Raw genomic sequence first — 27,512 nt, 5'->3', positions numbered from 1 at the left:
TCATAAGAACCATCACAAGAACCATCACAAGAACCATCACAAGAACCCAGGCAACACAAGAACCATCATAAGGACCATCACAAGAACCATCATAAGAACCATCACAAGAACCATCACAAGAACCATCATAAGAACCATCACAAGAACCATCACAAGAACCATCACAAGAACCATCATAAGAACCATCATAAGAACCATCACAAGAACCATCACAAGAACCATCATAAGAACCATCATAAGAACCATCACAAGAACCATCACAAGAACCATCACAAGAACCATCACAAGAACCATCATAAGAACCATCATAAGAACCATCACAAGAACCATCATAAGAACCATCATAAGAACCATCACAAGAACCATCAGAAGAACCATCACAAGAACCATCATAAGAACCATCACAAGAACCATCACAAGAACCATCACAAGAACCATCATAAGAACCATCACAAGAACCATCATAAGAACCATCATAAGAACCATCATAAGAACCATCATAAGAACCATCACAAGAACCATCATAAGAACCATCACAAGAACCATCACAAGAACCATCATAAGAACCATCACAAGAACCATCATAAGAACCATCACAAGAACCATCATAAGAACCATCATAAGAACCCAACAACACCAAGAGGAGCAAAGATTTATATTTATAATTTATAATTAATAATAATAAAAAAACTATATATACATATGAAACATAAATAGACAAAGTCAGTAAGATAAAAAACAGGAAGTGACCAGAACGTGGATAAACCTACAAAATAAAAAAAAATCAGCCTCAACGTCCAAACAGACAAAAACCTGCTGTGTGTTCGGAATAATCCTTCAAAAGATCACTTCTCTCCTTGTCATCCTGCTTATCATCATAACAAGGTTATAGACGCCCCCACTGAGCTGACCTTTAGCCCCGCCCCCTCTCTCTCTGAGCTGCCACTCAGTCCCCAGCGGAGAGGCCGATGTCGCTCCAGCTTTCTGTCCTCGCCCCGCTGTGATGAAAATGTCCCCGAGCGTCACCCTCGCCCGGCCAGCTGGACCCCTCCCAGTGATCCCCCCCCACTCTGCCCTTCAGTCTAGCTTCTCACGCTGCATTCAGGTCACGTAGGAATTTTTACTGTCAGCGCTGAGGGCACGCACGAGAACTCATCTGAAAGCATCAGGAGGAGGCAGCGAGGATTCAGGAAGTCCAGTGGAACTTCCTCCTGCAGATTTTTTTTTATTCAGGTAGGAGGCTCACTCTGCACATTAAAGCAACTAACAGCTTTTAAAAAAAAAAAACCTCCACGCTTCACTTTTCTCACTCGACTGAAAACCTGTTATTGCATATTCAAAACTGTGTGAACGACAGATGTTGACAAAGGTGTGAAAAAAAAAGAAAAAGATGTTAGGAAGCAGAGAGGAAGTCAAGTCACCTGTCGTGTATTTCATAATAGATTTCCATTTGATCCTTTAACAGCTGACTGCAGGTCTACATAATGTGAAGTTAGTTTATTATACTATTTTATTAAGTACTGCAAACTGACTCAGGTGTGAGGGAGGCATGGCACACATCGTACTCCTCAGATATTTAAAAAGGAACTGCGAGATATTCCATCAAATATGAGGGAATTTCTGCTCCAGCAACTTCTCAACACAGCCGACGGCCGACCACCATGTGAGAGGAAATGAATCTCTATGCCAGCAGGGGGCACTAGTCCGTTGTTATTCTACAATTCTACAATTCACTCAGCAGACTCTTTTATCCAAAGCGACGTACATCAGAGAGTAAGAACAACACAAGCAAGGATCTAGAAAAAAGGGAACAATGTCAGTAAGAGCAAACGATCAGCTTTGAGTCTGATTGGACACACAGGTGCTGACAGGAAGTGACCAGAGGCAAAGCACAACATTGAGGGCAGTTCTTGAGAGCTCTAATCAGTATAGAAACCATCTTATAAGTCGTCGTTATCAATCAAAAACCATCGTCATTACCATCATCATCATCAATAATATGGAGACCATCATCATTAAGTTAGTAGGTATTCATGAAAGAGCTGGGTCTTTAGCTTTTTCTTAAAGGTGCAGAGGGACTCTGCAGATCACATGGAGTTGTGATACGAGAAGACCATTTCCATTAAACACTGCTGTCGCTCACCACTCGTATTATAGGTACTTCTTATTGAGAGTAATAAAAAGTAGAAAATGGCGCTGGCGTTGTCAGAAAAAGAAAAAAAGAAAAGAAGAGGCGGAGGAGACAAATAAGGAGAAACTGCACTCATGGGTGAAAGCGTGATACTACAGCGGCATGCTCAAGGAGCTTGTTTTTGTCCCCAATAGACTGGTAAACCATTAAAACCAGTGTTACATCCATCCTTCTGACGCTACCACACCCCATGGGCTACATGGTCAGTTGCTGGTCACTGATCTGATTTTTTTATTGGTTTTGTGGAAATATGAATTATTTAGATGAGGAGATGATTTAAAGCAGGGCTCAGAAAATGCCTCAAATTTTTGATGAACGACAACAAAAACTACCAAAATGGTTTCCCCCAAATGTGTGACTTTTCCTCCAGCTCCGAACAGCCAATCAGAGAGAGACTTCTCACCGACCACCGACCGCAGATTCAACATGTGGAATCGGCCGAAAAAAAGGCCGACGGGGGCTGGGACCACCAAGGGATGAAAGACTATGAAGTGTGAACATATGGACAGATTGTTGTGTGAACTAAACAATAAGTAAGTGGAAGGAACACAGAAGTTCTGTGTTTTTATAAATATGCAGAGAAGCAGAAGAAGCCCGTCAAAGCTGCTCAGTTTCATGTTGTTGCGTTCTTCTTGAATCTACACTTCGGCTTCAAAGGGCCGTCGATCTCAGCAGGGAGAAGATCAAAACAAACGGGAAACAGAGGAAATATGTGTCTGATAATAAAGCATATTTCTTTACTGGAGACAACAGAACATGCGATGTGACTGGAAGTGTTTTGTTGTTTGTGTGTGTGTTTGTTCCTCATTATTCTGGCTGTAAATGACTACACTGACGCTGAACAACACGAGGACTATAATCACAGCTCCGCTCGTTTCCTCTCCTCTTCACGCTGCTGTAATGAGCATCTTTCTTCTGTATGTTCAGGAGTTGTTTCACAGATTTTTTTTTACACTTGTCTTTCTCTCTAATGGATGCTTTCTGCTCGGAAACAGGAAAAATAACAACAACAGTAATAACAGAGCAGAGGTCGATGGGTTCAGCTGTTCGGTTCATATTAATGTGGACCAATAATCCATAAAACAAGACGTAATGAGATCCTAATACACTGGGAGTAATAATAATGTTGACACAGTGATGAAGCTAACAAACACATGAAGAAGATGATGTCATCGTCTTCACAGCATAACAAGTGATGATGCAGCTGCACTAATAAGAGTCATTACTGAAACAATCATCTGTCTCTTCACGTCTGTGTTTTGAAATCTGACCTCCAAAAAACATCAACATGACACCAAGTAACAACCAAACACATGAAACCAATTCTGCTCGACATCGATAAGAAGAATCGGTCATTTCCTCGACTCGCTACGTACTACACCAGGGGTCTCCAACATTTCTTCATCTGAGAGCTACTTTGAAAAAATGAAAGTGTCCAAGAGCTACTTGCATCAAATCGCTCGCATTTATTTACAAAGCTGAATGAAGCACGGAGAAGTTAGATGTTTTTTGCACATTTGTAATTACTGTTTTTAGATTGTTTTCGATGTATTGTCCATGCAGCAATTTCCCAGCAGCCGAGACAAATTTCTCCCTAGGGAGACGAATAAAGAAACCTTGACCTTGACCTTGAAGCTACTGTTTTTGTACATGTGTGAGCCAATGCTCATCAATAATCTTAAATTCACATCAAGGTCCAAAAAGAAAACATGAATATTTTACACTTCTTTTTGTGCCACACAGTAAGCTATGTTGCTGAAAATTCACATCAATGTCCAAGAAAACATTTCTTCTTTACACTTGTTTTTATGGGCCAAATATATGACCAGTGGGAAGAGGTGCATTTAGTTAGCTACCGGTAGTTCCCGAGCTACCTGTTGGAGACCCCTGTACTAGACGATTTTAGGCCCGATTTTTTCTTTTTGGAGGATAATTTAGACATCTATGGAAATTCTGAACACATTGGGATGTCTTTATCGTTCCAAATTTCATGAATTGACAAACAGACTGGAGGAAAACCCATTTTGGGTTTTTGTTGTTGTCATTCGTCAAACATGTAGGCATTTTCTGGGCCCTGCTTTTAATTAATCTCCTCGTCTAAATAACTCATATTTCAGTGACCAGCAACTGACCATTTAGCCAATGGGGTGTGGTAGCGTCAGAAGGATGGACGTAACACTGGTTTTAATGTATTCATCCTATTTTGCATTACAAATCTGAATCTGAGAAGTAACTAGCAAACAAACTTTATATTTTCTATAAATTCAGTGGAGTACTGGTCAATACCAGGACCAGTCTCAATACCAGGACCAGTCTCAATACCAGGACCAGTCTCAATACCAGGACCAGTATCAGTACCACAACTGGCCTCCAATACGTCCCAAAATACACAATCTTGTTTATGGCCAATATGTCAGTCGATGCACCAAGCCAAAACCAATCCACAACTTTCAGGACAATGATCACGTGTTGGACTGGACTGGATGTGAAACCAGCAGAGAGACAGGAAGTGAGTCCAAACTGTCAAAATGTCCACAATCAATCGTCAGATGCTAGCTAGCAGCTACCGTCAGATTGGTCTATTGGGGACAAAAACAAGCAATTTTAGATGACACTATCCGAGTCAAAACTTTCTGTATGTATCAACTTTTAGAGCCAACATGATGTACAATGGGAACCAGTTTTTAAAATATACTGCCCTAAACCACAGAAGAGAGGGCAGCACAGACCATCACAGAGTTTTTACATGCTGAACCAATGAAGGCATGAAGAGGAATCCCCCTGGATATGAAGTATAAAAGGAAGAGAAAGAAATGGAAAAGTCCAGCTCCCTCACTGGGTAGAATCTTTTACCTCTTTTTAATCCATCCAGCAGATCCTCAGAGCGAGCTTTAGTCCGCATCGGTCACACTTCAGCCAACATCCAACAAACTGAAACACAACCTGAACTACCTCATCCCATCGCTGTCACTTCTGCTGCTCAGCTACACACTGACTGACACACACACACACACACACACACACACACACACACACACTCAGAGGAGATACGAGCGAGAGGCAGAGAGAAGTGAGATCACAGATGGCTGAGTTCACAATGCTGCTGTTTGTCAGCGTCCAGAGACAGACAGAAATGTGACTCGAGGAGCGAGTCAGTCCCACTCTCAACATTCCCCCCCCCCCGCCCGAACACAACAACACAACAACAGGCTGTGTTCAGCGCTTCAGAGAGAGGAGACGGACACAAGACCACGACTGTTTCAAAAGCCACTGAGCGGAGTTTGAAGAGAGCTTTTCAAAATGTCACTCAAATAAAATGTTCCTGACGCTTTGTTAAATCTCTTTAGAAAGAAAGCGGACCGGCCGTTAGCATTTACATGGAAATAGTTCTTATAACAATACCAGGACCAGTATCAGTACCAGGACCAGTCTCAATACCAAGACCAGTATCAGTATCAGGACCAGTCTCAATACCAGGACCAGTCTCAATACCAGGACCATTATCAATACCAAGACCAGTATCAATACCAAGACCAGTATCAATACCAGGACCAGTATCAATACTAGGACCAGTCTCAATACCAAGACCAGTATCAATACCAAGACCAGTATCAATACCAGGACCAGTCTCAATACCAGGACCAGTATCAGTTCCAGGACCAGTCTCAATACCAAGACCAGTATCAATACCAAGACCAGTATCAATACCAGGACCAGTATCAGTACCAGGACCAGTATCAATACCAGGACCAGTCTCAATACCAGGACCAGTCTCAATACCAAGACCAGTATCAATACCAAGACCAGTATCAATACCAGGACCAGTATCAGTACCAGGACCAGTCTCAATAACAGGGCCATTATCAATACCAGGACCAGTATCAGTACCAGGACCAGTCTCAGTACCAGGACCAGTATCAGTACCACAACTGGCCTCTAATACGTCCCAAAATACACGATCTTGTTTATGGCTAATATGTCAGTCGATGCACCAAGCCAAAACCAATCCACAACTTTCAGGACAATGATCACGTGTTGGACTGGACTGGATGTGAAACCAGCAGAGAGACAGGAAGTGAGTCCAAACTGTCAAAATGTCCACAATCAATCGTCAGATGCTAGCTAGCAGCTACCGTCAGATTGGGTACAAACAGCAGACAAACTGTGTTAAAAGGGCGCCAGCAGACTTGCGGTTAGAGGCTTTGGCCTTGAGATCGGCCAACCCGGGTTGGAGTCCGACCTGTGGCTCCTTTCCAGCATGTCGTTCCCCATTCTCTCTCTCTATCCACTGTCCTATCTGTGTGTTGGGGAGGTCCCAAAGATGCGTTGGGATTGGTTGAAATGTCACGATGCAACTTTTTTTTGAGAGACAGATTCATGTAGCTCATCGAGACTCAGTTGAAGGTATTCAAACATTCTCCAACTGTCCGATTTAGAAACGTCGTGGAGCTCAGGACAGGAAGGGGAAACTGTGACAGATTGATGATGAACCGTTTCCATTAACACTTCATTATAAAATGGATGTGGTGGCTGCGGTGATGTGGCGAGCGTAGGGTGGAGTGTGGGGAAGCAGAAATGAGCAACAGGCCAAAGAGAAAGAAAAAAAAAGAAAAATGTTCTCTTGTCATCTGCGTACAGGAAATATCTGTGTTTGGAGGATGGGTCTGAAGCGCTGTTATCGGTGCTGAAGCTCCAGGGTCACAGCACAGAGGAGAGGGAGGGCGGTGTGTGTGTGAAGGGGGGGGGGGGGTTCTGCTTTCAGACGTCAGCTCCATTTTCTGGGAGTCCACTTAATCCTCGTCTCTATTTGCGCCTTCAAAAGCGACCCTGATCCAGCACCGAGATCCACTCAGTGCCCGGCGGGGGGGAGGGGGGGCTTGTTTCCTCCTCGCTATCTTCAGCTTGTGTACTGAACATTCCTGCAGCACACTTATCGTCTCCCTCACAACTCTGAATGACAACGTCTTAACTGGAAGTGATGAATCTGAAAGTCCGAGGACAAAAAGGACAAAAAGGACAAAAGTCGATTCTGGGCTCGTTTATTTTTTTTTTTCTGATTTTGAGCTCTTTACAAACTTTTATCAAAGCATAAAAATATTCACAACTGTAGGAATCAGAAGTGTCTCTACCCAGGTACAGCAACATATATCCAGGTGTGTTTGGAAAATAAAGTGCAGACTTCAGGACTCGGATGTGTCCAAACATGAGAGGAGAAAACGAGTCCCTTTGACCCCGCTCATTAAAATCAATGTAACCAAAGAGGGGCTCCTCATAATGTGTAATTATGTTTTCAATGTTCTTTTTTGGCCCTCAAAGTGTCTCTCCCTTTTCCATTTCCTGTCTTCTTTTCTTTATCTGAGATGCTAACTGGCAGTTTGGTGAGTGGGTGGGCTTCCTGGCACCATCAGGCAAAACAAACAGAAAAAAAAGCCTGAAAACAAAAAACAAAAAAACAAAAACCTCTGACCTGAATGTTCCTGTGCATAAATTACAAAAACACAAAGCATGAGGGAAAGTCTTTTTTTTGGGGGGGGGGGGGGGGGGGGGATGGATGGATGGACCTGAGCGCTCCGACATTGCGCTTGTCGAGGGCGTGGTCACTCACAGCTGTGGCAGGAAAGAGGTAGAGCAGAGCACATCGAGCTAGCCCCGACCACGTATCCCCCCCGACCTAATCTTAAATCTTAGTGCTTTTATGTGTCGGATTTTATTTTTATATATATTTTTATTTTAATGCTCATTGGTGTGCATTAGTCTCTCAATGATTTTTTAAACGACTTTTTCGTCACTAAGTGAACCCTCGGGGAACCACCGTAATAGTTCCCATGAGATCCGTCATGTCTGCACGAGGTCTTTAACATGTTCATGATGTACAGAGCGGGCCCAGGGTGGCTGCTTCCTGGAGTTGGGTCGGATCGAGGTTTAGTAGTTCTACAAAAGAGGGCAGAGACCGTCCTTTTCAAGCGGTCTTGGTGCGCTTGGTTTGTCCACAGCAGGGTTTGATTGACAGCTTTCACACCTGCACAAACAAACCGCACTAACTCGGCAAAACCAACTAAACAGGTTAGGTGTGAAAACGCCCTCAAAGGCAAAAAGAACTCATCGATCAAACACCAAAATAAAACACAAATTTCCCAACGATCAGAATATTCTCCAAAAGAATCCCTAATCTGCCCGGGTGTCTTAACGGCAGAAACAGAGCGGGGTTCAGAGTTAATATGAGAGGAGAGAAAGCAGAGCACTAACAGCACTAACTCACAGTCCCAGCAGGCAAATATTAATCAATATCAAAGTGCCTGTCAGTGGGCGAAACGGCAGCGTGGAAGATAATTAGATGCAGTAATCGTGTTCAAAGAGGGTACAGAAGAGAGAGAGCTAAATACAGGTACATCTGATCGTCCCAGGAGAGGTGCAATCATCACATCACCGCAGCAGCCTCGCTTTTTTAGAGACGCGTTTCAAAAACCTCTGACCTCTGATGAAATGTTCTGTGAACGTAAAGCACATCTCTTCTGTGACAGGAGGAGAAGAAACCAGTTTTTATCTTCAGCAGATAGTTAAGAGGAAACATTCGGACAGCTTCACAGAAAGTGAAAAAGTCGCCGTTCCTCAAAAATAAATCGTACTTCCTCCCTGATAAAGGTTACACTCGGAAGTCATTTCCTTTTTTTTTTTCCAGGCATGCAAACTACATATTCTGTCATTACTCCGTCACTGAGCTACACGTTAAAGCATGCAGCCTCGATAAACCCCGTCAAAATAAAAGACTCAGAGCTGATTTAAGGGCTGTGTTTCCCTCCACGTCGACCTAATTAACTGTCATCGTCTCGCACTGAGCATGTGCAGATGACTAATGGGAGGAGGAGAAGCCTCTGTGGCGTGAGGTTTTCATGCTGCCTTTTGTTTCAGGGAACACATTTAGAATTTTAAATCTGAATTATTTACCCGATCATGAGCGGATAAAGATCAGGATTTTCTTGTTTTGAAAGTTCACAAATCTAGAAAAAAAATCAGCGATGTGTTTCATATTTCAGTTTTTTGAGTAACCAGCCTCAAACACACATGCACAGACAGAACGACGATCAGATCTCCTCTCTAATCCGATGAAGCGTCACCGGTGACTTCAGAGTGAGGGAACAAGTCTGATCAAATACAGTCTGATGGTCTGAACGCTCAGTGACGCTGCTACATGTGCCAACATCATCATGACCGTCACCGGTTTGTTATTAACAAGACGGGACAGGTCGGGACAGGCCGGGGGAACAGAGAACAGATCACAAGACCGGATGACTGAAACACAGCAGAGAAAGCTGGAGTCATGAAATTAACTCGTGTTTGATGTCTGAACTTGTTTCTCTTTAGTTTGCTGCACGTTTTTCTTGCTTGTGTGAAAACTTTCCTCGTTTCTTGATTGTCCTCTTGGGGAAATCTGTCTAAAGGCCCTGACACACTCAAGAGGTCATCGGCCTTCTGTCTTAGTTAGACGGTTACAGACTAACCCCCGCCTGCTGGCATGGAGAGTTGTGTCCTCTCATGCATGAGCAGAATTTCCATGAAATAATTTCAGCTTCAAAAAAGTTCAAAATTTTCATGAAAAAATTTCTGATAAAAAAATTAGAAAATTTTCATGAAAAAATTTCAGCTTCAAAAAAAGTATATAGTAGTCTTTGCGGTGTGTTCAAGTGCAACTTTTTGGCCAAAACAAAACAGTGGGTCTTTGCACCTCTAGTTCTTCCCCGTCTGCTTGGGTGTGTCAGGCCCTTTAGACTTCACATGCTGCAGACATTCAGCAGGTCTATTTTTTGATGAATCCTGATATACCTACCTTTACTTATAATATTTGAATCAGGGACAGTGTACAAAAAAAAAACCCATTAGTCTCAGAAGAGAAGAGATGCTTTGTACCAGATTTAGCTAGCTAGCTAATTTCCATCTGTTGTCCCTGGGCAGATGATGGCAACAGCAACACACACACACACACACACACACACACACACACACACATTTCATAAGAGAGAAGAAAGACATTTTACAGATATTAAAACATTATGCACAAGTTTCCCTGAGAGATGTAAAAGGTTGTCGAGATGACACATTAATGCTGGTTACTTAAAATCCATTTTTTGGACTTTGCGGGTGAAAGTGCAGAAGTTTGTGCAAAGTTTAAGACTAGTTGGAAGACTATTCCATTCTTTAATGGCTTAAAAAAACAAAACAAAACAAAACAGATTGTGCTAAATGATGCCCCTGCATAAAAACGCTTCCTCAAACATCACACATTTTCCCTCCTCTGCAGCATTTGCAGGCAGTTTTTTGACTCCAGCTAAAGCAGAACCTCCATCACAGATTTAATACTTCAGCTTAAAGTCAGTAATGACGTTTGGGGGGGGGGGGGGCTACAGAGAGGAGCCGTTTGATGCATAATTTAACACGACTAGGTGTGAGGCAGCGAGCAGGGATCAATACACTGCACTAAATCTGACATGAGTAGAAAAATACAAAAGACAAGGCCCACGTGTTCTCATAAAGCTGCAGCCAGTATGTGAAGTTTAAACTCTGCTGTGTTCTGTGGTGAAGGCCGACAGCATCAGTTTGAAAGCAGCTTTAACCTTTAGGGAGGACAGACAGGCAATTAGCTCGGCTTCCACGGTGTTGGATGTCAGCAGGCGGATTCATACCAACAACCCGCTGGGCCCCTGGACTGTGAGCCGCTCTCTGCTTAACTAACCAGCATGCGGTTTCTCCTTACACACATAAATAAACGAAAAAATAAAAAACGCACACAGATGGTTTTACAAGTCGGCAATTCAAAAACAGAAAAATAAGCGTCCTGATAAGAAGCCTCCGGCGGCGCGGGGGTTTAAGGACGAGATGTCGAGTGTTTCGGCTGAGACAGAGAGAAGTATCCGAGTTGCTGAATAATGCAGGGAGAGACAGAGAGCTGCCCCCGTCGTGCTGACCGGGAGGAGAAGACAGCTGCAGTTTGGCAGCAGAACTGTCTTTCCTTTAAATGTGTTGTAAATCCAGATCGCTCTGCTGCAAAACTCCCCTTAATGGAAGAACGACTCACAACTCTGTTACAAAAAAAGAAAAAAAAGGAGTGGTGCATCTTTGGAAATGAATGATCTCGTATGCAGCATCTTGCAGACATGTCTCTACCTGCACTTAGTTTTTTTAAAAAGATGAATCTATAGATGTAGAATCTGTAAATTCAGGAGCAGATTTTTAATCCGGGTCGTATTGTACACTAGAGAATAAGCGTGTCTGACTGAAGGAAGATAGTCGGCATAGAGAGCAAACTGGTCACAGTACGATTGGGAATGTACACCGTTTGATGTTTTTCCTTCTCCTGGAGGATTTCTTGTTTTTGTTTGTGTCACAGTCTTAAACCTGAGGGCTCAGATTCTTTTTTAAAAAAGAGGCTGCAGCTGAAATCATTAATGAGCGCCGTGATAGATTTCAGGAAACAAATCCTGAACGCTCATCAGTCAAAGATCATCCCTTAATACAAGTTCTGTTTGTCTTCTTCTTAGGGAACCAAACAAAGTACAGATGCACACACTGGGTTGAACTCCTCCTGCATCCCAATGAGGTGTCAGGGTGATTCTGCCTCGGCTGTGAACTGGTCAGAGAGCTCTTAATGAGGGGTTGAGGGTTGAAGCCTCGGGGCTGCTGCGGGGCTCCTGTAGCTCCAGCCACGAGTCAATATGCTGACAGGTTTTTTCACTTTGAGTAACAAAAAAGTTAAAATAATTATTCATTTCTTTAGGGACTTCTTCAACCGCCAACTCTCTGCTGACGCCATCAGATTAAAAAATCCCCCAAAGAGAACCTGAACACAGAATGAATTCATCCATTAAATGTGAGGCATTAGAGAGAACGTCACACTCAGACACGCTCAGAGCCAGAAGAAACAGCCGAGGAAACTGGGCTGTAAAGTCCTGCTTAAGTATCACTGACTGAGTGTAGAAGATCTTTTCTCTAGTCCCTCAATTAAACAACTTTTATACATGAGGGGAGGAGTCAGCCGGCCGTCCGGGCGATGTAAACAAAGTGAAGATAGGACTCTGAAAACTCTGAAAACATCACAGACAGTGGGACTCGGGTGTTACACCCATTGTAGACAGTCATGACTCACAGAGTTATTTTCAGAGGATATACTTGATTTATACATTTAAGTGTGAAACATCACATATAAAGACTTTAAGTGTCATACGCATAAGGCATGAGCATTTCAAGAAGAAATACTTTTCCATATTCCCTGGGGAACCGTTCGATCATTATTCAAACAGCTCTCAGCGTCTGGCAGAAGAACCACATCTCAACCAGGTGCCAGAAAAAGAGAAAGAAAAACATGTTTTTCTGTTGCGATAGCTGCATGAACTTTGGATTCTTTCAACGACTGATCAGTGGAATATTTCAAAAATCCCCCCCATCCCTAGTACACACAAGCTAACATCATCAGCCATACCAAAGATAATGATGATGTCATATTATTTAAGAGCACAGGTACATCTGCTGTCTATACTGCAATGACATGTCAAGAGTTCCTTTTTCACACGCCCGCTGCTTTATGAGAAACTAAGAACCTCTAAGCTCCTGAATCATCGCAGGACTCACACATGGCTACATCTGCTAGCTCCCTGCACCCTCACACCTCAGCACCTTCCAGCCTGCACAGCACCGCAGTGAGACTGTGAATTTATCTGTGTGTGTGTGTGTGTGTGTGTGTGTGTGTGTATCTGTTAGGGGCCCATCTCTAAATCTGGCTGCATTGATCGAAGCTGAGAGAAGAGCCAAGGTGAATTCCTCTGCAGGGCTGATGGACGCAGATAAAGTCGACAGCCAAATGGGAAAGTGTGAATCGTTTCCCGGGCCCGTCGATAAAGGCGCCCTGAAATCTGTGAAAGTCCCTCTCTGTTTAAAGCGTCTGTGCCTTAAGAGCTGATTATTAAACACACTTACCTGCCTCACAATAAGTTTCACACACTTGTCATCAGGTCGGACACACACACACACACTCACAGCGCCCCACGAGACGCTGCAGTCTGGACGTGTTAAAGGTTCCACTTTTGAAAATCAATAAATCATTACGACATGAGTTTAGCGGCACTGCTAACAAACAACAACAGAGCCAGCATAGACTGACATCCTGGGCTCCTTCATTGGCTTTGTGGGGCCCCTTGGCATGTTTTGAACTTTGTAAAACAACTTTGTCTTGTTGTTGTTGGGAGGAACATGAAAGTAACTTCCCGTCAAGCGCCAAATACGGACACATTTTTCAGTTTGGTGAATAAATATCAGATGTTTGCCACATGGCGGTTAAGTGTTTGTACCGGAAAAGCTGCAGCATCTTTCTGTTGCTCCTCTGCTGACACACAGGAACGCCAACCACCAAGCGACGCTGTTTACTATACGGGACATCAGCTACCCTGCAGCTGCCAGTCCGCTGCTAGCTAGCATACGTCTATATAAAAAAAGCTAGTAAATGTATTCACTCATTCTGGCTGCAAGTTAAACCCTTGGTGGCCGGGTTTTATCATGTGCCTGCCACCCTGCACAGGGAGTCAAAAAGTTAATTTTGGACCCAGTTAATTAATTAATTCACCACCGTTATATTTTTTTAAATTTGACTTATTAGCACACATATAAGAATACATCAAAATAGGATTAACAAAAACATAAAAGGTGTGTCAGGAGAGGTCAAGAAGGCAACAGGCTGATACAATGGGGACCTCACCTCTTAAGAGACAAATAAATCAACTAAGCAAATCGTCTATCGTCGACCTCAATCCATGTGAATCTATCTCTCAGCCAGGCAGTGGCATGCCTGGTATAGCTTTAGCCAAACTCATTCAGTAATTGCTCAAATCAGGACGAGCCAACAGGGTATGACAAACTGATTTGTCATTAGCAGCTGAGGCGACACCTTTTAGAGATTTACAGCGGAGGAACTGAGGTGCTGTTGTTGTGACAGTTCGGGAGCTTTGTTGTCGTCCTTGTAGCCATAAAAGCCACCAGGATCCCCCGAGGAAACTGAACAAACTCACAGAGGAAACAAACATCCTCAAAGCTGCATTCCCTGGCTCAGGGTTTTGGGACATATGCAGATAGTGTACGTCTCCAATAATAAAAGGTTAGAGATACAGGAACGTGATGATGTTATTAGAATGGTTCAACAACGCCACGAACAGTGCGATGTGTTTGTCATCGCTGCTCCTTCCCTGTCAGAGCCCTGATGATTTAATTTCCACATCTCCTATTAAAACCCTCGGCACATCAGGCCGAAGTGTCTGTGACACCTCTGGGCCGAATCCATTAAAATGATCGCTGAGTCATCTGCATATCGGTGCACAGGTTAAGCTGTTATTTAGCTGCCACATTAAACTTCTATGATCGCCGCCCCCGGCGTAAAATAAAGACACTTCTGACCTTGTCCACTGCCTCAGATAATAATCAGTCCAGCGCCTGCACGCCTGACTCCCATCTATTATTTACCAGCGACAATTCAGGTGATTTCCGCCCCAAAATATTGACTTCCCAATGGAACGCAAGCGGCGACGCACTCTTGGATGGCTTCATTTGTCCTGGGTGAAACGCTCTGCTGGGGTTAGTTGATAAATTAAAGCTGTTAGCAAAGCCAGCTGGCTGCAGACAACACACATTTTCTACCTGAGTGGTGAATAGAAGGCTTTAAAAAGGGAGTCTTTTAGAGCAGGTGAAGTATTCAGCTTTTCACACTATCACATAAAGGCTTCGATTCAAAGAGCTGCGGAGACTCTACATTTAATGGTTTGCTTTATTACACCAATTTGAAAAGCTTAATGGCATACAAAAGGGACAAGGTCATTGGATTTAAAAAAAAAAAACGTTTATATCCCAATAAACATGTCTGACCTCAACTATACAGAGTGGTATTAATGCAGAGTTTCAAAATAAAGGCCGTCTTTTAAAACTGCCTACAATGTTGGATTCAAACTTGGCTTGAGTGAGCTGGATTTGGTACTCTTTGGTACTTCAAAATGCACATGCCGTCCTTGAACTAGGAGGATTATTAATCAAAAAAAAGAAGCTACAAGAACAATTTTGGAGATGTTATGTTGGAGTAGGGTTGTCAAGATACCAGAAATGTTAACTAGTAGTAAAAAAATCCATTCCAGTTTCCAAACAAGTCCAATAGACACTCAATGCTTGATCATTTTACAAACAAACTCCCAAATACGGTGTAAATTGTTTTTTAAAATGGTCAACTCCTCTGCTCTCTGAATGTAAGAGACATAGATGTAACTTTTGTGTCTTTAAGAAAAAGCCAAAATGACTTGAGAAAAGTCAGTATTTCACGACCTCAGACAGCAGCTTTGGGTTGAAATATGACTGAAGGTCTGCAGATATCTTCTGCACTTTTGGAATTTATTGATCGTTAAAATTACAGAGATGGTATCGTTTTAAAAAAACTTTTGGTATCGCAGACATATGGAAGTATTGGAAATGTTCTGAACCTTGTAAAAAAAATACACCCACACTTAATTCCTTCAGGTGAAAAACAGAAAACAAAAAGGTAAATCAACCTTTAAAGAAAGCACAGCTGTACACATCTTATGCAAATATTGGCACACACTGACCCCCGCAAATATGACAGAGAGAGTGAAGTTTCTCAGTTAGAATTATCATAAATTATCATCAATGTCCTAATTACAAGACATTTTAGGAGGAATCTACAAGAAGCACCAATTTACCTGCCCATCAAGCCCTCGTTAAATTTATGCAAATCGCCCCCTCAGGAAATACAGACGTTCCGTTTTTTATTTGAAGAGTAGTGAAGCGAGAAGTCAACAAGCTGTGGTGTTCCTCTTTCTGCAGGGGAGAAAAGCTTTCATAAACTTCTGGAGAAAACAATAACAAAGCAGCGCTTGCTTTTTGAATTGAGGCGATCGCACAAGATCCAATCATGAGAGAGTGGGAGGCATGTTGGGGTCAGGGGGGTCACACTGGTTTTCTATTAACCCGGACAACCTCGTTTCATTATTCAGAGCACACCGGAGAAATGCAGCAAACACACAAAAACACTGGTGTCCCACAGCAGCTCCAGGGGGAACGCCCCTCCTTGAAAGCCACACGGACACAGCATGGAGTTTAACTCAGTGTTGGCCTCAGCCCTCTGCGTTCTCCAACTCAAGATGGGATAATTATTTTTCATAAGATGATGAAAGACGGAGAAATATTACAACTTGAACATGAGAAAACTCGGCCCTTTTGTCTGCTCCGTTGGGAAATATAATCAGTTAGCAACAGGTTGTTTTTAGAGGCTCATGAGTTCAAGTAGAAGGATCCCAGAGATGTGTTGTTTACACCCTGGATCTATAACTGGACTGTTATAAATAAAAACCAGAGTGCTGGGACATGTGAACAGCTAATTCAGATTTATGGACATCAGGAAGACCAAGATGGAAATAGCAAAAGGGCACAATGGTATAGTGCTAACACGCTTGTTTACGACGAGGAAGAGTATCCAAACTGGACCTGGATTTGTATGCAAAATGGGCGTCAATGGACACAGGCCCTAAAAGCACTCGGCTATAGAAATGGCCAGACAACTTTTCCTATTGGCTAGATTGTTTCAAATGTTCTAAAATCACAGATAAGTTATCAAAAATAGTAAGTTAAAAACCTTGAATAGAGAATTTAAGATCTGCAAATTGCCTTACTGATTCCTAGTACGTCCAATAACTGAATATTTTACAGGTCCATTTACGGCTTCAACATGTTTAGACGACTCGTTGTTCAGTTTCAAGCAATCTAAAACCTTTAAGAGCAAAATGCATACTTATCTTAATCTAAAGATACGTCAAAGGAAGGTCAGTGGAAATTACCCCAGAGTGGATAAGTCTTCGAATCTGGACCACTGTGGGGCATTTTGACTGAAAGCTATGTTGAACTAACTCGTTGAAGATGTTCTGGGTTGATAAAGAGCTTTTTGCCTTTCGACGGGATTGGACAGCTCTTCTGATCTAGTTTGCTTTAAATGTTAGAAAACCTCTAAGAGCATCCCTATGGAGCTAAAATTTAGTTTGGCTTATACTTCAAATCAGTCTAAGGATTTTTTTGTGGAACTGACGGCCGAGTGGACAAGCCCAGGATGCAGACCTTTTAGACCAGGGGTGGGCAACTGGTGGCCTCCCATCAACCCTCAACGTGGCCCTCAGGTCAATTTTTACACATCAACTAATTGGAAAACATGAAGAAAACATGAGAAAATCTGCCATGAAATCATGAAAACCAGAAATGTGTCCATACTAATATCAGATCACTGGTATATGTCGAGTTAAATTTGAGACATAATTGACTGTAATCGTTTTTGTATTCTACAAGTTGGCCCCCTGGCTGTGAGAATTAAATGAATGTGGCCCCTTGCTTTGACCAAAGTTGCCCAACAGGTTGATTAACATCTCCTGACAGCGAATCGGGGGCAGCTTTCAATCTTGGTTTAAGAGACTGACAACTGACCCCCATCGTTCCAGGGTGGAACAACACATCTTTCCAATAACCAGTTTTGATAAAAGGCTTGCATGCTCCAGTTGAATCTTTTCTGTATTTAACAACCTGTCCAGGGAATGAACACCCGCGGCTCTGACAGGAGGTTAAAAGGTCACTCCATGAATAAAGATGATATTAAAGCCAAACCTCCAAACCGAGTCGCTGCCCTGCGTCTGGACGGGGACACCAGCTCCTTGACGATCTGTAGGACCTGCATGGTCAATCGGAGGCGGCGGAAGAAGCATCAGCTGGACTCGCCGCGGGGCAGGGGCGACCCATTCTTGCCCTTTTATCCCTGACAACCTCATTCCTCCCTGGCTTCCTTCTCTGGACTCATCCCCTTAATCCACATCCTGACTTCTTGTTTTTTGACATTTCCAGGTAAAAGCGAAGGTGTTGTTTGAGCTTCCTCTAAACTTAAAAAAAACAACTGCTCTCTTTCAAATCTCCTTCCCCTCCTTTTATTGTTCTGATGTTTTTTTCTCTCCGGATTTCAACACATGCCGGGGAAACTCCAGGCACTCAAATGTCTTCAGATACTCTCTCTGCAGGCGATTCTTCACAAAAAAAACATCACCCTACCTGACACCTGCCTCAAAATGCCTCCTCTGGTCCAGCCTATAAATCTCAAACTCAGCCACTGGCAGCGGCTGAAAGTAACAAGACGATGTTGTGCTGGCAGCGCCGACTCCTCTCTGCAAACTAGAATGTGTTCATCTGGCGTGTGATGTTTTGGGCTCAGCTGGAGTGCTCTCACACACTCTTCATTTCGCGGTCAAATGAAGAAGAAGGCAGAGAGGCAGAACAGAGTCCTCTTCTTCTTTTTCTACAGCTCCCACAGGCAACACACCTGGTTGCTGGTGATGCTTCTTAACTGTCCAACTCTCTCACATCCTTTTTTGTTTCCTCTCCCGTCCATCTCTTTGCTTTCCCCCCCGTCGCCCTCTGCTCCCGGCAGTCCTGAAAAACGCTGTCTGCCTCGCTCGCTGTCCTCTCTTCACATCCTTTAAATTCTTATTAATGAGCGCCTCCACTCACTCACTCACTCACTCAGCATCTCTCCTTCCTCCCTTCCTCTCTCTGCTTTCCTGCACTGCTCCTCCTCCTCCTCCTCTTCCCTCCTCTCCCCTCCTTCTCATTGTGTCGCTCTCTGTCTCGGTCACACCCCCACACCCCCCCGTTTTTTTTCTCATGTACATTTACTGTGAAGCCGAGAACACAAGCAGAATGAAATGGGGGGAAGAAAAGTGTGTGTGTGTGTGTGTGTGTGTGTGTGTGTGTGTCCTGGAGATGATTTGTACCCAGTAGCATCAGTGACACCGCCTGCCTTCAGGTTACGCCCTCTCACATTTCTAACTTGTCATTGTCACAACCTTCACACCCTCAGCAGGTCTGTTATCAGGATGAAGGTGTTTCATTGGTGTGAGAGACAGAAAAACGCAGATTAAAGACAAATTAAGGTCACATGATTTACTTGACGACGATGGCGGCTGGCGCTATCTTGTCTTCTACCAACCTTTTGTCTTTGATATTGTGAATAACAGTGATTGAGCTCATGTTTCTAATATGGTTTGTTTTCAGTAGTAAGCCATTTTTAAGGCTTTATATGTGATTTTTTTGATCCAGCAGATGTCGCCCTTGAGCACCAGCATGAAACCAAAACAACTCGCGCTGCATTGTTGTGTTAGCATGCTAACGCTAGCGATCTTTATTATGCTCGTATCTTCACACTGCATGTAAATTTACCTGAAATGAGCGTGATCTAGAAACACAGTTAAGCAGTGAGTACAGTATGTTATTCTTCTTTTCTCTAGTCCCTCAATTAAACAACTTTTATACACGAGGGGAGGAGTCAGCCGGCCGTCCGGGCGATGTAAACAAAGTGAAGATAGGACTCTGAAAACTCTGAAAACATCACAGACAGTGGGACTCGGGTGTTACACCCATTGTAGACAGTCATGACTCACAGAGTTATTTTCAGAGGAGATACTTGATTTCTACATTTAAGTGTTTAAAATCACATATAAAGACTTTAAATTGTTTTTAAATTGTCATGTTGGAGCGCCAATGGCCGAGCGGTTAGGTGGTGCCCCATATCGGACGCTATCCAAATAATCAGTGAGTATGTTCTTCTTCTTCTCTCTAGTTCTTGACTAAAACAGCTTTTATACACAAGGGGAGGAGCCGGCCGTCCCGTCCATGTAAACACGGCTCTGACAACAACACAGCCAGCGGGACTCGAGCTTCTCCCTCATTGTAGACAGTCCTGACTCAGAGACACATTTACACAGGTATTGGTTATAATGTTATGTTTTGCAGTGTATCTTACTCTATATTTAGATGATAATACTGTTTGTCAGCCTTCCACCTCTTTGGTTGTCTTTAGACCTCCGTCTCTCTCGTTTACTCTCCTCTCGCTCGTCCATTATTCCCTCTCTAATCATTTCAACATCCAGCATCTCCTCCCTGTTGCTTCCCTCTAACTGCTTTATCTCGCTGTAATAAATCCATTTATACTTCAAATTAACGATGCGACCTCAACGCTGTCGTTTCTTTAACCTCGGCGCTGTAGCCGGTTTCCAAACTCATCCAACAACAGTATCTCAAGAGCAATCTAGGCGGTGTAATAGAATCCTGAAATGACTGATCTGGTTGCTGATTTCATGTTGAATTCATCTGTTGTGATAGAGAACAACACAGACTCTCATGAATATAAAAGTAAAATGAGACTTTTGATGTTGTGTTTCTGAATGTTAATCTCAGTCCCAGTTAGAGACGATGCTTCGGGGGGGATTTTAATTCTGTTTACATCAAATAAGAAGACAATAAAAAATGAAACTAATCCTCTCTGAACTACAATCACATTCTGGAGTAAATGACACAATTACAAACATCCATTAAATTTATAAAATAGGGCCCGACTGATATGGGATTTTTGGGGGCGATACCGATATTGGGGAGAAGAATATGCTAATTGTGATGTAGCCTGACTTCTTTTTTTAAAACCCTGTTTTCTCCTTTTCTGTGTTTTTGAATTTGACTCGATTGCTTCTAAATGTTCATCCTAAAAATGACAAATCATGCCATAAAGTTTTTTACAACCAACAATAAACCCAATCATTGTTTTTACTGCTCCCTCCTCCTTCTCCTCTTCAAACTGAACTGCGTTTCCCAGCAGTCCCGGCGGTGAGTAATGTACCTCTGTTTACTATCTGAATGAGAGCCGGTCAGAAGATGAAGTGACACATGAACACACCTTCAGGGCTCGATGTTCAACACACACACACACACCAGTGACATCACACGTACAGTACGCACACACACACACACACACACACACACACACACACACACACACACACACACACACACACACACACACACACACACACACACACACACACACACTAAGATTCACATATTGCACGTGCTCAAGGACAGAGCAGCCTGCAGAGCGGAGCAGCAGCCAGCTTCAATGTTTACACTAATGGAGTCACTATAAACGCCTCTTTTATACACGCTGCTTGTCACAAACACGCACACACTCCATCGACACACACACACACGTTCTCGTCCTCTCTGTGTGTTACAGTATCCATGTGTCCTTGTGATGAAACGTGTGTGTACCTGGTCGATGTCGATACTTCAACACGAGTTAAAAAGGTCCAATTACTGCACCACAAAGCCGGCCAAAGAGTTGAGTCGGGCGTCTGCTGTTGCCATGCCGCAGACACACTGTTGCTAGGCTGCAACCCGGACGCATGGATATTAAACATAATGAAGTCCAATCTCCTGTGAGTACAGACATTACACCATCGAGTGTACATCTGATAAATTAGTGCTAACAACCAACATTAATGCAACAAGGCTGCAGCTACGTCCATTTGTCTACATTACTGTCATCATCACGCTGCAGGTCACACATATTTTGGAGAGTGGTTCCCTGAAGGTCAGGTATACACATTTTCAGAGCGGACAAAACAAAAACTGCACCAACACCTGAAGTTTTCAAACTTTTTCATGTGCAATATTCAATATTCAACATTTGGAACTGGTTCTACTTCACCTTAAACAAACAAACTTTTACAGGAAAAAAAACAACTTCCCCACAGGATGAACTTTGAGAATCAAAGGATTCCAACATGTGAGGGAATAAGTAAGAAAAGGTCGGACACCTGGAGACTGTGAGCTGCAGAGGTATGAATCAATCTGCTTTCACTGTAGCCGAGTCGTGGTGAAGCAGGAGGATATCGATGTGGTCAGTCACCTCCCAGCAGCCCCCCGTACGTCTTGTCATACAGAAGACCCCTCTCACAAACACTCGATCGATAGACCCTCCATGAGTTCCCCAGTAACGCCCCACCTGACTGACTGAGAGGAGACGGAGGACTGTAATAAGTCTGAACGAGGGGCTGATGCATCGTGTCTTAAATCTACATGTCTGACACGAGGAGCTCAGCATGATGGCAGCTCGTTTCTATGGCAACCGAGACGCCGTCGATGCTGGCGTCAGGGATTCAATCTTTGAATCTTAAAGAGAGGTAGCGCTGCACACAGGTTCAGGAAACACAGCGGTGCAGGCTTTTGTAGCGCTGTCACGGCGTTCCAGATAAGACGGAACAACTCCTTCTACATGATCCAAAGTAAAGTTCTTACACTTCAGTTTAAAATACTTAATTTGAAAAACCTGACAGCTGTTGCTGCTTCCTGTTTGTATGCAACGCCAGCACGATGCAATGCTGGGTTTACTACAGCTTTGTGTCGCCTCACTCATAATAACAATTAGATGGGATATACAAATATCAGAATCAGTATCGGTACATATTTATGGGAATCGGAGCGGAACTGAAAAAAAGTGGATAGTCACATATTGTTTGCCGAGTATTCAATAAACAGTCCTCGGAGATGTTAGCTTGTTAGCGTTCTCCATGCTAAAAAGATTGAGGGTGTGTTCGAATTGTCCCTCACTCTCCTCTTCACCTTTAACCCCGGGGAAACGTCATGAGGTTAAGGAAAGACGTTAGGAGAATTCATAAAGGACTTAGGGAAAGGCGATCTCGTTGCTCTGACAATCCGACCACATTTCCACTAGGCCACGTCATTAAATGCGACGGGCCGGCGGAGGTTAATGACGCGGGTCTGCCGTGTTGAAACTACAATGTTCAGATAATGGACTACAAAAAAACGCATCTATAAAACTTTCCCCTGTGCCTTCTTACCGGTGAAATAATCCTAATCACCACGAGGGGGATTGAAATAAAAGAAATATAGACTACCAGACTACAAGTAAGAAAAGTGAAACCATCAGCTTCCTGTCCACTCAGAAATCAACATCAACATAAATATGAAATGAATTGTTACATTAATGTAAGATATAACCTACACATAATGTTTTAAACATACAAATGTACAGCAGCACAAAACATTCTTAAGTGAATGAAATATGTTGAATAAAACATGATCTGTGTCACTTTATGATCATCGTTAATGTTCCTGAACGGTCGGATGAGCGACTCGCTTTAAATGTTGCGCCCGCAAGGAATTGTGGGGCGTCATATCTCATCTCCTTTCCTAAAGGATGGTCCAGTGTATCCTAAAGGAGGTTATAAAGGAAGCATTGACCCACCTTTCCTTAACTTTTAGAGAATTCAAACGGCTCTTATCATGGCCGCTACTTAAATGCTTCCGGGGTTAAAGGTGAAGTGGAGAGTGAAAGGAGATAGGACGGACGAGTCCAACGCACCCTCAGTCTTTTGCTTTTTTTTTTTTTTCGCAGTTTGAAACAGGAGTTGAAGCTTTTAGCATTCCCTAAAACATGTGAGCCAGTGAGCGCTCAGGAATTTCTGTTCAGCTGAAATCCACTGTGGATGGTCCCGAGACGAGTGAGAGCAGAATGGTTATGAATTAGCCAAAAGACAGAAAAATGTGAGGGGCGTTGAAACCAAAAGCCAGAGCACTGATAGATAAGATGACACAGAGAGAAGGTGAAATATTAAAACAACAAGAAACGGGGAAGACAAGCTTTGAAAGGGATACAAAAAGTCCTCAGTGTCACCATTTCTCAGGTTTGAACAGAGAACTGTCTTCAGACATCACAACACGGATGAATGAAGCTTTTTCTGGCTGCCAGGAAACAAATTGTGATTTTTTTTTTGTGAAATGTGAAATTCTTGTGAAAATCAGAAAACCAGCGACTCCACGGTCGTCTCTGCGGCCTCGTCTGAACTCGTGCCACTGAGAGAAAAGTGGCAACACCAATTTGACACAGCTCTCCTCTCTATAATTCTCTCTCTCTCTCTCTCTCTCTGCTTCCTCTTCACTCTCTCGTCTCTCTGGAGTGTTTCGGGTTCGGCAGCAGCTGGCAGTGGGACTCACACACACTCTCACACACACACACACACAAATCACAGGGACAGAAGAGCAGAGTGAACACACAGCGCTCTGTCGTCCTAATGGTGGTGTTCTGGTGGAGGGGAGTTATTGAATTAGGCTAGGTGCTGATTGCTCGGCGCATTGATTAATGCTGCCTGCTGCGCTTCAGTAGGTGGTGGCACTCAGAGTCCTGCTGCTGAATGCCAATGAGACCCAAACGCACAGGTACAATATGAACACCAAACAACTGTCCACTTTTAAACAGAGGCAGCTCACAGCTTCACCAAACTCAGAGCTAAAGGTAGGCAGAGACTGGAAGTCACAAAGCTTCTCTTGACTTCATTTTGAGATGACATTAGGACGGTCTTGATTCCCACTGAAGCTCCGGACGCTGTACGAGCTGGGCGCTACTTTTTATTTTGCACCAACATCAGGTTAGAATTTCCATTTGTAAATCTTTTACTTGTTTTTAATGGCACCTTAAAGGCTTTATATGCTCCGATTAGCTGTGAGTGTTGATTTCATGGCCTATTAAACTGGAAATTGTGGGTCTGCTGTGTGCAACAAATTCAACACCAGTTCTACTTTAAAGGCTTTATTTGCCATTTTTTGATCCAGCAGATGTCGCCCTTGAGCTCCAGCATGAATCCAAAACAACTCGCGCTGCATTGTTGTGTTAGCATGCTAATGCTAGTGATCTTTATTATGCTCGTATCTTCACACTGCCTGTAAATTTACCTGAAATGAGCGTGATCTAGAAACACAGTTAAGCAGTGAGTACAGTATGTTATTCTTCTTTTCTCTAGTCCCTCAATTAAACAACTTTTATACACGAGGGGAGGAGTCAGCCGGCCGTCCGGGCGATGTAAACAAAGTGAAGATAGGACTCTGAAAACTCTGAAAACATCACAGACAGTGGGACTCGGGTGTTACACCCATTGTAGACAGTCATGACTCACAGAGTTATTTTCAGAGGAGATACTTGATTTCTACATTTAAGTGTGAAACATCACATATGAAGACTTTAACAAATGCCCTGCTCACACTTCAATCCTGTTTTAATCTTGTAAATGTAACTAAACATAAGCTTGCAGTTCCTTACTTACACTTCCAATAGCCCTGTAGCACCATTATCCCACAACAGACATGTCTGTGTCCAGCAGATGAAAGATATCCATTTGCAGAGAGTTCAGGTCCAGCGTCTTCTACTTTTTAAAAACCATGAAACAGTCAAACCAAAGATCTGAAGTCAGACGCTCCTGCACGTCCATGACTCCAAAAAGACAATAAAGCTCAGTCAGCACTTTGAAAAGTTGAGTTCAGGAGCGTTGAATGTTTCTGGATGGAGGCACAGGGTGGGGGGGGGGGAGGTGGGATTCCCCAGAATGCCCTCCTGTCTCTCTGACTTTCTCACTCCCTTTCCTCCCTCCTCCCTCCTTCCTCCTTCCTCTCCCCATCCTGGCTCGGTGCCACAGGCGAGCGAGGGAATGGGAACGGACGGGAAAGAAAAACACAAGCTCTGTGCCTCGCGCTTCCTGTTTGCCCTCCCCGTGTCATTTCCTGTTTGAAGTTTTGCAGATTTTTTTTTTCTTCGACCAATCGGACGTCAGCAAAAGTTCCACTGTCCTTCACGGCTGGTCACATGAAGTTTTCCAACACCACCACCTGTCCTGAATTATTCACACCATTACCTAAAAGGGTTCTATTAAAAGTACATTTTTCTCTAAAGCAAGGACATCCATTTATGCCACAAGAGCGAATTAGATGAGGTGACTTTTTTTTATTTTTGAATGTGGGTTGCTTGTTTTTGTTGCTTTATTTTTCTCTATTACAAAAACAATTGGGCAAAATAAGATATTATTATAACCATTTTGTTTTCTTCTGCATTCTATTATTTTTTTGTATAACATTATATGAAGAAAAAAAAGAATAATGATAAATGAACAATGTTTGGATTGCCCAATAAACACAAAGTTGCAAAAAAAAAAAAAAATGGAGGTGGCTCAATGGGCTGATGGTTCAAAAATCACATTTCTTGCACATCAAATCCTCTTTTCAGGACTTCCTCCTCTGCAGGTTTCTGTGTGTGTGTTGTGTTTCTTCTGCGTCAAACCACAATGGTTAAGTTTAATGTGTTGCCTTTTCATATGTGGTTTGTTTTGGGTTTTTGCAAAAGCCTCATAAAACGAACCAGTGTGAGTAAACACGACTTACATGACTCATAATGTGTACTCTCATGTGGTTGCAAACAAGTTTTATAAATGTTCCTGCAGCCACAATGACATTTTCAATCCTTTTCTTTCATAGTGCATTCCTGACTGTTACAAAGTCCCCAAACCGGACTTGTTTAGGAGTCCTTGTCCTTCAGCTAAAGAACACAGCAGCTGTTAAAAAAAGGGCATCAATCCAAATGGCACTTTACCATCATGGTGTCATAACCACCGGGTGAAGCCAATCAAATGTCAACATCCTTCTTAAAACACCCGTAAAAATGTCACTTTCTTAAGAAGCATGCCGAGGGCCGGAGTGAATGTTCCTGAGCTTAAACTGAATAAAAAGCGAACAGAACATCCAGAAAAGATGAATCCATCAGAAAACGAATAAATCGTCCCGACTGAGACGTCACATGAAGACTCAGAGCCGACCTCTCCCAGGAACCCCCACCGACCCCCCTTCACTGTAAACAGCCAACACAGAGGTGGGAGATTCAATAGCTCCTGTAGAGGGAGTGTGTGTGTGTGTGTGTGTGTGTGTGTGTGTGTGTGTGTGTGTGTGTGTGTGTGTGTGTGTGTTGTTTACAAGGCAACAGTAAAATGAACAGCTGCTACAGTAAAGCAGCAGAGGACGGAGGAGGTGGAGGAGGTTTCATGTACGCAGAAGAAGAAGACAGCCGCTGATCTACGACTGCGACACCGATGTGGGAGTCAACAAAAATTACCCACAATGCTCCACGCTCACCCTCACCGTCTCAATCCCCCCCCCCCCACACACACACGCAGACACACGAGTCCTTATACATCACACAGTCGATCAGGTGTTTCCCGCTCGACATCGCTCGATAAGGTGTGTGTCGTTTATCACAAGTTGACGGGCGGTGAGGTGTGTGTGTGTGTGTGTGTGTGTGTGTGTGTGTGCTTCCTCCCTGGACACTTTACAGTAAGTACAAAAACTGTTCATGATGTCATTTGGGAGGCTGCAGATGTCGATAAGTTATTCATCAACACATGATCTCAAAACAAACACATGAACATCTTCATTCATTATTACCTGAAATAGCCACCAGGTGGGGGCGCTGGTGGTGCAGTGTTTAGTGCGCGAGCCCCATGTACAGAGGCTGTAGTCCTCAAAGTGGGCGGCCCCGGGTTTGAATCCGACCTGTGGCTCCTTTCCCCGCATGTCATTCCCTACTCTCTCT

General features: G+C 43.3%; 1 protein-coding gene across 4 annotated transcripts in view; it reads right to left on the bottom strand.

Annotated features, from left to right (window-relative positions):
• usp6nl (USP6 N-terminal like) overlaps nucleotides 1-27,512 on the bottom strand; it is a 71,810-nt gene that overhangs the window by 24,444 nt on the left and 19,854 nt on the right. Inside the window, exon 1 of one of the 4 annotated variants that reach the window (XM_061030360.1) lies at nucleotides 25,204-25,243. The exons of 1 other annotated variant lie outside the window; for it this stretch is intronic. In XM_061030360.1, the coding sequence (XP_060886343.1) occupies nucleotides 25,204-25,228 (25 nt within the window). In that variant the 5' untranslated portion in view covers nucleotides 25,229-25,243. Of the gene's footprint in view, nucleotides 1-5,044; nucleotides 5,268-17,872; nucleotides 18,108-25,203; nucleotides 25,244-27,512 lie in introns of those variants that run through there. 2 more of the 4 variants (XM_061030357.1, XM_061030359.1) reach the window with 2 other exon arrangements.

This window comes from Labrus mixtus, chromosome 22 (assembly GCF_963584025.1).
Source record: "Labrus mixtus chromosome 22, fLabMix1.1, whole genome shotgun sequence".
Taxonomy (NCBI): Eukaryota; Metazoa; Chordata; class Actinopteri; order Labriformes; family Labridae; genus Labrus; species Labrus mixtus.
Note: the sequence above shows the minus strand (reverse complement) of the source record. Positions and strands in the feature narration are given on the sequence as shown.